The sequence below is a fragment of the Pistacia vera genome, unplaced genomic scaffold (assembly GCF_008641045.1).
Source record: "Pistacia vera cultivar Batoury unplaced genomic scaffold, PisVer_v2 Contig678, whole genome shotgun sequence".
Classification (NCBI taxonomy): domain Eukaryota; kingdom Viridiplantae; phylum Streptophyta; class Magnoliopsida; order Sapindales; family Anacardiaceae; genus Pistacia; species Pistacia vera.
Window position 1 is genome coordinate 28,607 of NW_022196532.1, and position 12,636 is coordinate 41,242.

A 12,636-nucleotide genomic window follows, 5' to 3' on the forward strand; every position below is an offset into this window, starting at 1 on the left:
TTAATTAGTTTATTGTATAGTATGTTTGTGTCATGAGATTCCAGAGAATAGTGTTCCCTAATACCTGGTTTTTACCTTTAAGGAGACTTGAGCTTTTAATTAGTTGTACACAAAAAATAGCGAAAACAAATCCTGACAAAAATAAAAATTGCCTCTGGCGTCAACTTTTACCTAATTAGAAAATAACCATGTAATAATAAAGAATTAATTATATATATTCTGACATATATCTGTAATGAGAAAGAGATAAAGATAATGTTACATTCAATGACCAGTGTATTTCTTTTTTGGTTGGCTTTGGCATTTATCATTCTGAGGTCAGAATTGTCGGCGGAATGCCGTTTAGATAATTCTCTAACACTTTGTCAAAGTTTTAATTGATTTCGTCGGCAATTCCAACAAATAGGCTGATGTACAGCAATGCAAAATACCGTTGAGATATTTAGTGTGTACAGTTGTATTAATATAAGTTGTTGTTGAAATGACCCATATCTCCACTCACATTCACAAACAAAAGTCTTGCTACATAAGAGTTAACTGATTTCCCCATCAACAAATTTTAATCATTGGTGTATTCTGGTGATTATGACCATGGCATGGCACTATACCTTACTCAAGTTGCCAGTATATTAAAGGTGAACAAGTCATGCATAATAGACTCAAGTATTCACACAGTACAAGAACGATTTAAACAAATAGGAGATATCATCTGAATATCAAACAACTCAGTAATATAGTCAAATCAAATGATCAAACATTAATTAATATAACCAGTAATTGCTGGCCTTCGCCCCAGTGTTCACACAGTACAAGAACGATTCAAACTAACATTTTACATATAATTTAGGTTTTGAGACTTATGAAAGTAGATATATGTAGTCTCTAGAGAAAACTATTATATAGCTAGGACCATCCTTAATTTGATGAGCTCCAATAACAATTAACATTTGGAGTGTACGCCACTATTCAGAATTTAGTGGTTCAAGACGTTTCAGCTCAAACAGCTTTGACCTTTGAGTATCATGTCGAAGGCATTCTCCATGCATGACTTCAGCTTTTGGGAATCTATGAACCCATCTTCTGATCCTATAGCAATCCTCAGCTGCCCCATGTAGCTCACCAACGTTATTACAAGACTCTGCAACACCATCACAAACAAGTTATTCAATTCAACTTCAACTCATTTTTGCTGGAAATTGAACTCAATCTTTATAAGTGGCAGTAGATTTGTATAATTTTAGAATTTTTCATATTTAATTATGCACGATGAATTAATTCATGTCAAAAGTAGAGCCTTTGATACGGCATGCCTGACAAAATTAACCATCTTTTGTTTTACGAACAATTCACTCTATAGAGTGTGTTTGGTTTAAGAAATGTTAGATTATTGAGAATGTTATATTAATAAAAAATTAAATTACCTTAAAGATTATTAGGAATCTTTAGGGAAATGTATTTGGTTAGTTGGAATAAATTGGTGGGTATGTTATATAAATTACTTAATTGCCCTCATTTTTAAATATTAATATAATATTATTTTTATTATTAATTTTTAAATTTTTTTTTAACCCCCAACATTCCATATTTAGTTAAAATGCCCCAGCTTATATAAAACTTTAATTTGTAACAAAATCACCCCCACCCACCCTAAGTCACTGCCAGCCGCCGGCCACCACCACCGAAAGTCACTAAAAATCACCAGGAGTCACCAATATAATCATTTCCGGCCATATTGATGGCCAAAAACGACCAGATGGTCGTAGATCTGGCCGTTAACAAACATGGCCTAGATCTGGCTGTTAACGGCCAGATCCATTGATCTACCGGAAATTGACAAAATAGATCTGGCCCTTTCCAGCAAGATCTACGACCATCAATATGGCCAGAAACGACCATATCGGCAACTCCCAGTGGCAACTCAATCGATGGTGGTTGGTCAACTGCCGGTAGTGGTGGTTGGTCAACTGCCGGTAGTGGTGGTTGGGTGGCGGTGGTAGTCTACAATTTGTTTTAAATGTAAGGGCATTATTGTCCAAAAACTTAATTAAACAGGGGTAAAATTGTAATGGCAGATTAATGTAAATTGTTTTTAAAACAAGGGCATTATTGTCCAAAATTTTATTAATAAGGGATAAAATTGTAATAAAAATAAAATTACCAAGTAATCTTAAAATACCTAAGAAAATGTAGATAATCAAATTACTACTATTGGTTTGGAAAGATTACCAGAATCTTATATTACTTGACAACCAAACGTGGTAATCAAGTAATATGAGATGACATTACCTTAGTAATCAAACATTACCTCCAACCAAACACACCATATATATTAATTACAAGTATGTATTTTGTAATTAAGAGATAGAGTGAATATTAATAAGGACACATTTCCCACCCAAGGTTTGGCACTCTATATATTGATTACAAGTATGTATTTTTTAATTAATATATAGAGTGAATATTAATAAGGATACCAAGAAGAAAAATAATAATAATAAGGTAGAACGACACCTTCCCACCCAAGGTTTGGCACTCTATATATTGATTACAAGTCTGTGTTTTGTAATTAATATATAGAGTGAATATTAATTAGGATACCAAGAAGAAAAATAATAAAAATAAGGGAGAAAGACATTTTCCCACACAAGGTTTGGCAAAACGACCTTTCCCACCCATTATAGGCCTTTTCTTTTCCTAATTCGGGAGCTTTTTTCCACCCCCCAGGTGTTTCCGACTAGGGGTGAGCGATTCCAGGTAACCTGCATTTTTCGGGGGAACGGGAACCCCACAGTGCAGGTTCACAAAAAAAGGAACCAGAATCGGAACCTGTTAGTTCTAGTTCTTAAATTCAAGGAACCGAAACCTGAATTTCAAGTTTCGTTCCTTACCCAGGTACCCTATAAAAATATCAATTACCCCCTATTATTTTAAAAAATGACAAAAATACCTTAAAAGTTTACAAATATACCCTTAGCAATTTAAGAAAACCTACATTTAGTAGTTTTGAACTTTTGATAACTCATTCATTTGTGTCCAATGTGACTCATAAATCCTCTAACACTTGAATTCAATCAATTCATTATAATTCACGTAAAATTTCTTAATCAAAACCAAAGCACAAACAGATTCCAACCAGGTTCCAAGCCGGGTACCCGCTTCAAGTTCTTTTACCCGGTTCTGGTTCTGGTTCCAGTTCTGAAACCTGTAAGAACCGAAACTGGAACTGCATAGTGTCCGTTCTAATAAAATGGAATCAGAACCTACCCACACATTGTCAATTCCAAGTAGGTTCTAATTCTACCCGCTACCCATGCTCACCCCTATTTCCAACCATAGTCTAACCAAGGTTGATTGTGGTACTCCAAGAGAGGTTAGGAAAGCCCCTTTTAAGTTCTTCAATTTTTGGGCCCATGACACTAGATTCTTGGAAATTGTAGAGTTGGTTTGGAGAGAAAATGTGGATGGCAACCCCATGTACCAGCTAGTGACGAAACTTAAGAAACTTAAAGGAGAACTTAATTAGGGTACTTAATCGTAAAGAATATTGGTGTATCTCGGAGAGAGTTAAGGAGGCTAGGGAATCACTCTTGGAAGTTCAAGACAAATTAGCCATTGATCCTTTTAATAGAAACCTTATTGATGAGGAGAATGGTAAAGCTCTTCGTTTTAAAATGTTGAGCTTGGCGGAAGAGAGCCTTGCTAAACAAAAGGCGAGGGTTAATTGGCTTAAGGAAGGAGACCAAAACATGGCATTCTCCTTTAAAACCATCAATGGGAAAAGAAATAGGGAAAAAAATTCCTCTTTGGTTCTTGAGAATGGTTATGTGACTAGGGCCAATGCTAGAATCAAGGAGTTTATGGCGTTCTACCAAAATCTCTTTCAAGAGAAGGAGCCTAAAACAAATTTTGAAAGCCTTGAAGAGCTTATAGCTCCTTATATAAGGGATGAAGAAAAGATGTTTATGGAAGTTGAAGTAACTAGGGAAGAGATTAAGAAAACTTTTTTTGAGCTTGGTAATGATAAAGCATACGGCCTCGATGGTATGATGCCCACTTTTTTAAACGAGCTTGGAGCGTAGTGGGAGAGGATGTTATAGAGGCTATCCAAGATTTTTTTAGATTTGGGAAGATCCTAAATGAAATTAATTGTACCATTATAGCCCTCATGCGGAAATGTGAAAACTCATCCACTTGTCATGACTTTAGACCAATTTCTTGTTGCAACATAATCTATAAATGCATCTCGAAGATTATTGCAAATACAATCAAGGATGCACTCCCAAGCTTTGTTGATCGAGCCCAAGCTGCTTTTGTTAAAGGTAGGAAGATTGGAGATAACATTCTTATATACCAAGAGTTGGTGCACCACAATGGGAGGAAATCAGCCAAGAGTAAGAAATGTGCCTTGAAAGTTGATCTGATGAAAGCTTACGACTCGGTGAATTGGGACTTCATCATCGAAATCCTTAAGGGACCATTTGGATCATATAATGTTTTATTATAGGTATATAATATATTAACAGAAAAGAAGATCACCTTGAAGATTACTGTGAATGTTTAAAAGATGTGTTTGGTTGGTTCAAATAAATTGGTGAATAATATGTTTGGTTGGGAGGATAAATGGGTGGGTATGTTATATAGATTACTAAATTGCCCTCCTTTTTAAATATTAATATAACAGTATTTTTTATTATTATTATTTTGAATAATTTTTTTTAAACCCCTACATTAGAAATTTTACTAAAACACCTCAGTCATATAAAACTTTAATTTGTAGCAAAATAACCCCCATCCACCCCAAGCCACTATCGACAACCCGCCACCACCGCCGACCGCCACTGACAGTCGACGAAATGGCGCACGATTGGCCGTATATGGTTGGTCGTGCATCGGCAAAGCTGGAAATGGCTATGGATCACAAATCTATGGCAGAAAAACAGCCAAATCTATTTTCATTTCACGGCCAAAGATGTGGCCATTTCACGACCACAGATCTGGTCGTGAAAAGGCCAGATCTTTGGTTATGCCATTTCATGGCCATAGAAACGCCAAATCTGGTCGTTTTTTTTCCATGGATCTATAATCCATGGCCGAAAAAGGCCTTACTGGTGCACAACCGGTCAGATCCTGCCGATCGTGCACCATTACGGCTACTAATTTTGATGGCTAGTGGTGGTGAGTCACGATGGGCGGTGGTCTTGGATGGCTGGGGGTATTTTGTTAACTTTTAAACTTTTTTTATGGTTGGGGTGTTTTAGCTAATTTCTCAAATGTAGGGGGGTTAGGTAATTATTATTTGGTAGACATTTAAGGCCAATTGTGTCTAAAATGGTTTTTAATTAAGGGCAAAATGGATAGAAATATCATATTACCTCGGTAATGTTTTAATAACACCCCCTAGCAAGGTAATAAGATTACCCCCTACATTACCAATAGTAACTACTATTTGCAATAAAAGATTCTTGTAATATTTTATTACTTGCAAACCAAACACAAGAATCTTACAAAATAAACAAAGATTACCCCCGTTATCTTATTTGCCCCCGATCCAAACGACCCCTAAGAGGTATGGTTTCCCTCCTAAAGTTGTTTACTGGATTGAGGTTTACATTAAAACGCCTATGTTTTCCATTGCCATCAATGGGGAGTTGGGAGGTTTTTTTGGTAGCTCTAGAGGGTTGAGGCAAGGGGAACCAATCTCACTGTATCTTTTTGTGATGGTTATGGAAGTTCTCTCTCGGATCCTTGGGAAAGTAGCTAAGGATCCTAGTTTCAAATTCCACCTGAGGTGTAGTGTAGAAAACATCACACATCTTTGCTTTGCAGATGATCTCATGATATTTTGTAATGGGGACATGTTATCTATTAGGTTAATTAAGCAAGCTTTGGGAACTTTCAAGGAATGGTCGGGGTTGGAGGCTAACTCTAGTAAGAGCAACTTGTTTTGTTCCGATGTCTCAAAAAAGCAAAAAGAGAATATTTTGTGGGTTATCAACTTTAGAGGAGGAAATTTCCCCATCTGGTATTTGGGCGTCCCTCTTAGTACAAGTAAATTGAAGTGTGTTGATTGCAAAGCTCTTATTGACAAAATACTTGCAAGGATTAATTCTTAGAGAAACAAGTTTTTGTCTTATGCAGGATGAGTCATTCTCATCAAAGTTATTTTGTGGAGCATCCAAGTTTTTTGGTCGTCAATTTTCATCCTTCCCTCGAGAATGCACAAGGAAATTAAGGCCTCCCTTAGGGCTTTCTTATGGTTCAGGTGGGGGATTTGAAGAAAACTAAAGCAAAGATTGCTTAGGAAGATGTATGTGTTCCAAAGGAAGAAGGGGGTCTAGGCATTATGAGAACTAAGGAATGAAACAAGGCAGCTATGATGAGGCATATTTGGAACATTGTCCAAATTAATCCCTCTTCGGGATGGGTCTCTTGTATCAAAACTTATCTATTTAAGAACAAGAGTATTTGGGAAATTCTCATTCCCCATGATTGCTCTTGGACTTGGAGGAGCATCCTTAAGCTTAGAGGTGAGGCTAGGTTGAGAATCAAGTGTGAGGTTGATGATGGGAGACATATTCGGCTTTGGCATGATAATTGGCACAATATTGGCCCGCTTGCCCTCAAATATCATCCTCGGATTATTTATGAATTCAATTTATCTAATGATGCTCGAGTTAGTGAGATTTGCGATCGAGGTGAGTGGAAATTGTGGATTGCAAGCTCTTGGGTGTTATTGGAAATGAAAAGATTGGTCAATTTCAATCCTACCATGAGGGAGGATATAATTGTTTGGATCCCTTCTATGACCAATGGTTTCTCTATTAGTTCGGCATGGAATGAAATAAGGATGAGGAAAGCTAAGGTTGATTGGTCCCATCTTGTGTGGTTCACGAAATCCATTCCAAGACATGCTATTATTCTTTGGATGGCTATTTAAGGGAAGCTCAACACAAAGGATAAGCTTGAGAGGTACGACATTTCACATAACTCTTGTTGTTTTTGTAATTCAGCCCAAGAAACCTTGGATCATCTCTTTTTCTCTTACCCTTCTCTAAGTCTATTTGGAGTCGGACCCTTGCCATTAGTTCTATGGGCTATAAGGTGGTGCCTTGGAATGCTTATATTCATGGCTTATCCTTAAATTGGAAGAGAAATAAGCTTAAGTATTTATTGGCAAAGTTGTGTTTCAATGCCACTATCTATTGGATTTTGGGGGAAAGAAACAATAGGGTGTTTGGAGGGGAGTGTAAAGATGCACTAACCATCCACAATATCATTAGGTTAGTGGTAAGGGATAGGGTCGTGGAGCTAAGGAAAATGAAAAAGACCACGGGAAATAGAAGCCTTTTGCAAATTTGGGGGTTACCGATGTCTATTTTTTATGGGTGATCACTCTGGGTTTTGTGGTCTTGGTGGTGGTGGGACTCTAGAACAAACTTGTTATTGAGGTTCTTTGTCGAGCATAGGGGGGCTATGAGGGTAAAGGTGGTTTTTTTTTTTTTTTTTTTTCTCCTATTTGGGCATTGTGTTTTAGTTTTCTTTGGTTATGTTCCTAACCCGGGGTATGTCCCGAGGTAGTGTATATACATAGCCTTGTAAAGGCTTTTTTTTGGGTCTTCACCCAAGGGATTATCCTGAGGTAGGCTGGTCGCCTTTTATAGGCCTTTTGTATATTCTTTTTCTTTTTTCTAATGAAAGCTTACTTACCCAAAAAATAAACAAAAAAAGTTCCAAAACAACACTTTTCCACCCACCATTATCTTCTGTTAGAAAATCTGTTACTATTTGGCTATAAAGATGAAAATACCCCTTATTATTTGACTTAATAATTCATTTATTATTTTATGTAATGTCAATAGATTCAATTACCAATATACCCACTCATTAAATATAAAATTGTTGATATACCCTCAACTATTCATGGGAACTAAATTACCAATTTATCCTTTCAATTTTTTTATTAAAAATAATTTAATGGAATTTAATAAAAAATTATATACAATTTTTTTTCACAAACTCATAATATACAAGATATACCAACTTCCAACAAACACATTAAAATTTTCAAGCACATTAAAAACTGAATCTGGGACTCCAAGATATATATAAAAATAGATATTTTAAAATGGGCTTTGCTTTAAATAATCAAATAGATCCATAAAATTATGAATATCAATAGGGAAAACTTAACCTAGAAACGTTATCTTAAAGTTTTCCATTTTCTGGATTAATAACCTGTGCATTGTTAAAGACACCTCAATTATTCAGGTGTTGTCTATTTAAATTTGTTAATTTGTGTAGGGCGTATATTAAACTTGCTAGAAAATAATGATAAATATACTTTTTTTTTCTTTAATACCTTTACCAATAAATGAATTTAGTTGGGTTTAATCTAATTTTCAAATGCGCGCATGCCAGGGGATGGGGGAGGGGTACTCATGTGCGCGTAGGAAGGCTGGGGGCTCGCGTAATAGGCGCTGGGTAGGGTTTTTTGTCGAACGGGTGGTGGGCGACTTGGCAAGGTAACTCTGTGAAGGGATTGGATATGGCGAAAATCATCCAAATCTTCCACAAAGCAGAAATAAAAAACAACGCTTCAAAATCAAATCAAACTCCACAAAATCAACAAAACAATCCACTTTCAACTGTCAAACACAAATTTCTCCAAATAGCAGCGGCAAAGGCAAGGCTATGGGTGCAAGATGATGAGGAACGATCGGTGGGGGACGATGGGGTAGATGGAGGTAGCGGCGAATGGCGAGGGGGTTGGATGCGACTTTTCGTAGTCGTTAGGTTGCGCAACTTCTAAGGAGATATGAGGTCTTTGAGGCGGAAGCTTGGTAGAGTGGTAAGCAGAACGGGTTTGGGGCGATGAAGAGCTGGTGATGGAGGCAGGCATAGTCATTGAAGGCGGGGAGAGAGGTCGACTACGGTGTCGACAAGAGGCCGACTCAGGTGCCGACAGGAGACTGACTCATGGCTGAAGGTTGCAACACCACCAGCCCAGGTGGCGGTTGTAGGATACGCCAATGTAGCAACCTCCAGCGTAGAAGGAAGAGATGATGGCGAAGAAAAGATAAGAAGACAAAAAGGCAGAAGGAAAGAAAGAGAAGGAAAGGAAAAGAAAAGAAAAATGAAAGGGAAAATTTCAATTTTTAAATTTTGATTTATGAGGCTTCAAAGTAAATTGATTATCCTTCTTTAGAAAGGATTATCTTACCCTTCTTTAGAAAGGATTTTTCTAACAGAACATAACGGTGAATGAAAAAGTGTCGTTTTGAAACTTAATAAATGGGGGAGTGGCGTTTCGCTAAACCTTTAAGTGGGAATATGTCGTTCTACCTATTAATAATTATGAATGCTCTAGAAGTAGCTGTCTTATATCATTTTTTTATAGAGCAAACGGCACATTAATATTTTGATTAGGAGCGTACCTGTGGTGAGCCGAACACCATAAAGTACAAGCCGTTAATTGGATGGTTGGCCAAAGCCGTTTTCTCGACGGGCCCTATCATATTTGTGATTGCCATGCTCGAGTTGTTGAGTGTGCGATAGACATATTTAGCTGCTGCCTGCAATGCAAATATATATATAGCATTAATCTGGCAATTTATGGTACTTTGAGGGAATAAATAATAAATTAATTAAGTTAAACATATGTATACCTCAGGGCCTCTAAATTTCTTCACCATGTCCAGGAGCCTAGCAGTGAGGTAAACACCGAATGAACTCCGCTTACCCTTGATTATTTCATGTGCTTTCTTGATGAATTCCAGGGGATTTGAAAGCTCAGCATCAGTTAACTTGGGTATCGGCATTTGCAAAGTTGCAAAATGGTTTCCCCATGGTGATTTGGAGTCAGGTTTAAGCATCTCCTTCACTGAACTGTAACTCCTTAACATCCTGATGTTTAGCATCAAAACTGCTGTAGAATCCATATTACTTGACTCCTGGCTAACCGATTGCATGTATAACCGAGTCCCCAAGAAGATTACTCCAGTAATAACATCGTTTACCGACTGTGTCATATGTAAGGGAAATTAAATATAATTTGCAGTCATATTATGAAACAAAATAGGGGTAAAGAGAAAAAGATTGTAGCCAAAATGGAATGTTAATAAATTTTAGAGATGAAATTGATGTATTTATATACTAAAATTGAAAATTTAATTTTGCTGAAGGTTTAAGCTATATATCATCTGTCCTGAGAACGATACTTTGGGTTCCTAAACTATTCTTAAGTTCATGTAATTTACTAAATGTGAATGAACTATCAAAATTCAATTAATTAAACTTGACATTAGAATGGGCCTCAATGTAATATATTGAACATTATCATAAGTATCCCCAACGGCCCAACCCCAATTGGTAAGAGCCTTTTCAGTGAAGTCATTTAGAGTAAAAGGTCCTTGGAAAGTATCATTTAATAATGTGTTTGTGCACAGGGAAAAGTAGGGTAATGTGTGGGATAAGCGTGAAAGAAAAATTGTCATAAAAGAAGTGAAACCGCTGATATTAATGCCTAATGTAATTTCAGTATTATTCTAAAGATATAATTAATAAATACATTTATGACCCCAATTTTAAATACATTACAAATTATTATATATTTTTCTTATTTATGATATTGTATATGAATATAAATATGAGTGGTATTACATATATAAACTACTTATATAAACTCTTGTATACAAACTATTGTCACATCATTTATCTATATTAATTAGTATTTATTGAATTATTTTGTATATAAATTCATTCATTTGTCTTGTGTCATATAGATTTATAGGAAAGAGTTTGTACATATGAATATTATTTTATAAAAAGAAATTAATCCATTAGGTTTCCGCTCCCTCTATTATTATGCGGCCATCCAACTACCGTACAATTATTATCTTGAAAGTTATGCCAGTTAAACTTTCAAGATAGGCGGCAGCAAACAAATGTCTCCTCAGCTACATCATCAAAACTATAATTTACCTCCTGCTTAGTGATTATTCGAGTTTTAGTTTTGACCATCAATCAACAAACTTTTCGCATATATCTTACTGAAATTTTAGTCAGATAAGTACTAAAAACTTGCTATATACATTTATATACTTACCACTCCAAGCTTTGTCTTAATTTGCTTGATTTGATAAAGAGAGAATATTATTGTTGATATGCTCACTGGTCCATACCCCACTCCGATGCTGCCTGATCGTATAGGCGTTTGTCGATCTTTAACCAGACTGCTCTTCAGGCTCCGACAAAAATCTGTAGTAGAATTAAATATTGAAGACACAATTTTAGGCACATTCCTGATTAAGCCATTGTCGCCATTTTTGCTCGAAATTATTGGTTGCGTTGTGACAGAAGGAAATGTCACTGGAAGAGAAGGATCGTCGGCTCTTTGGAGACATGAAAAAAGAGCTCCCATCAAAGAGAAGCCATCGCCAAGTGCATGGTGAAGCTTGAACATTATAGTACCAGCTGCATTGCATGTTGGGTATTTAAAGAGGTGAATTTCCCATAAAGGTCGGTGCTGTGAAAGCGGTTCTATGCCTATTTTTGAGATATAGTCATGCTGGCATTTTTCGTAAAATTCTGGTGTCTTTTCTGCTGGGAAAATAGGATCTTTTACGTGGTCTTTCAGCTGCACTTCAACCTTCTTCCATTGTTTAACTCCATTTTTGTCAACCTGTTTAAGAAGTGTTCCACACTACTTCAACGTATGATAACAATAAATCATAATTCATAAATTGTTTAGCAAAAGCACTTTATGAAGAGTTATCAGGATTCGACTAGAATAGAGAAACAACTATATTTCTTTCAACGGCAAAGCATAAAATTCTTTAAGAGTCATTTATTGTTCGGAGAACAAATATTTAACAATGAGAGCAATGGGGCCTTTTAGTTTATAATAGAAAATTAGCTATAATAAACTCTCACACACGTATATAGGCATTACCATGATGGACGAAAAGCGCGGGTTAATGGGGAGGAGCATATTTTTGAGCAATGGGATAGTTTGGGAGTCATCAATGGGCACTTCTGTTTCCAGAACACCAATAACGACAATGGACAACACTGAGCTATTGAAATATTGCGCAATAGGGCTCACAGGCACAGGCACTGGTTCTTCTTCGGCAGCTACTATCTTGAATGACTCCATAGCTGTGCTTTTGTTTCTTGTGTTGAGCTTGTATGTTTTTCCACTGAGCAACAAGACTCTTTATATCAACAGCAGTTAAATAAGGGCATCAACCACTAAATAAAAATCAATAAAGGGCATTCAATATCTGGCTTCTGATTTCACTCTCTACATATTAAAGTTCATCCAGAAGTAGGCCATAAGCCCATAACTATTCTTGACCAAGCGTCTTCAACTTCAAGTAATTGCCCCATGGGTCATAATTTCTCGGAGTCTCAAATCTAACCATTTTAGTTGTCTGTTTGAACTGATGATTAATGCACAACCTTTCGGGTTACGTGATAGGGAGAATTACAAGTTCCCACCCAAGGTTAGACATTACTAAATTCTACCCAAAAGGTTTCAAAAAAACAATTTCCCACCCATCGATAAGATTCCTTTAGTGAGATATATTACTTGACATGTTTAAAGCTACGAAAAGACTATAATACCTTTTACTAGTT

General features: G+C 36.4%; 1 protein-coding gene across 1 annotated transcript; it reads right to left on the minus strand.

The window, feature by feature from the left end:
* Window positions 1–991: 991 nt before the first annotated feature.
* On the minus strand, window positions 992–12,179 carry LOC116113321 (O-acyltransferase WSD1-like). Its single transcript, XM_031399479.1, has 5 exons — window positions 11,951–12,179; window positions 11,105–11,680; window positions 9,666–10,019; window positions 9,435–9,572; window positions 992–1,138 (listed from the first exon to the last, which is right to left on the minus strand). Exons 1-5 carry the CDS (start codon window positions 12,152–12,154, stop codon window positions 992–994), a joined length of 1,419 nt encoding a protein of 472 aa, XP_031255339.1. The 5' UTR covers window positions 12,155–12,179.
* Window positions 12,180–12,636: the final 457 nt, after the last annotated feature.

Coding starts and splice junctions, on each gene's coding strand:
- LOC116113321 (XM_031399479.1), bottom strand. CDS start 12,154: ATGGAGTCATTCAAGATAGTAGCTGCCGAAGAAGAACCAGTGCCTGTG. Junction 11,681..11,950: donor CGCGCTTTTCGTCCATCATG/GTAATGCCTATA, acceptor CTTCTTAAACAG/GTTGACAAAAATGGAGTTAA. Junction 9,573..9,665: donor AGAAATTTAGAGGCCCTGAG/GTATACATATGT, acceptor TTTGCATTGCAG/GCAGCAGCTAAATATGTCTA.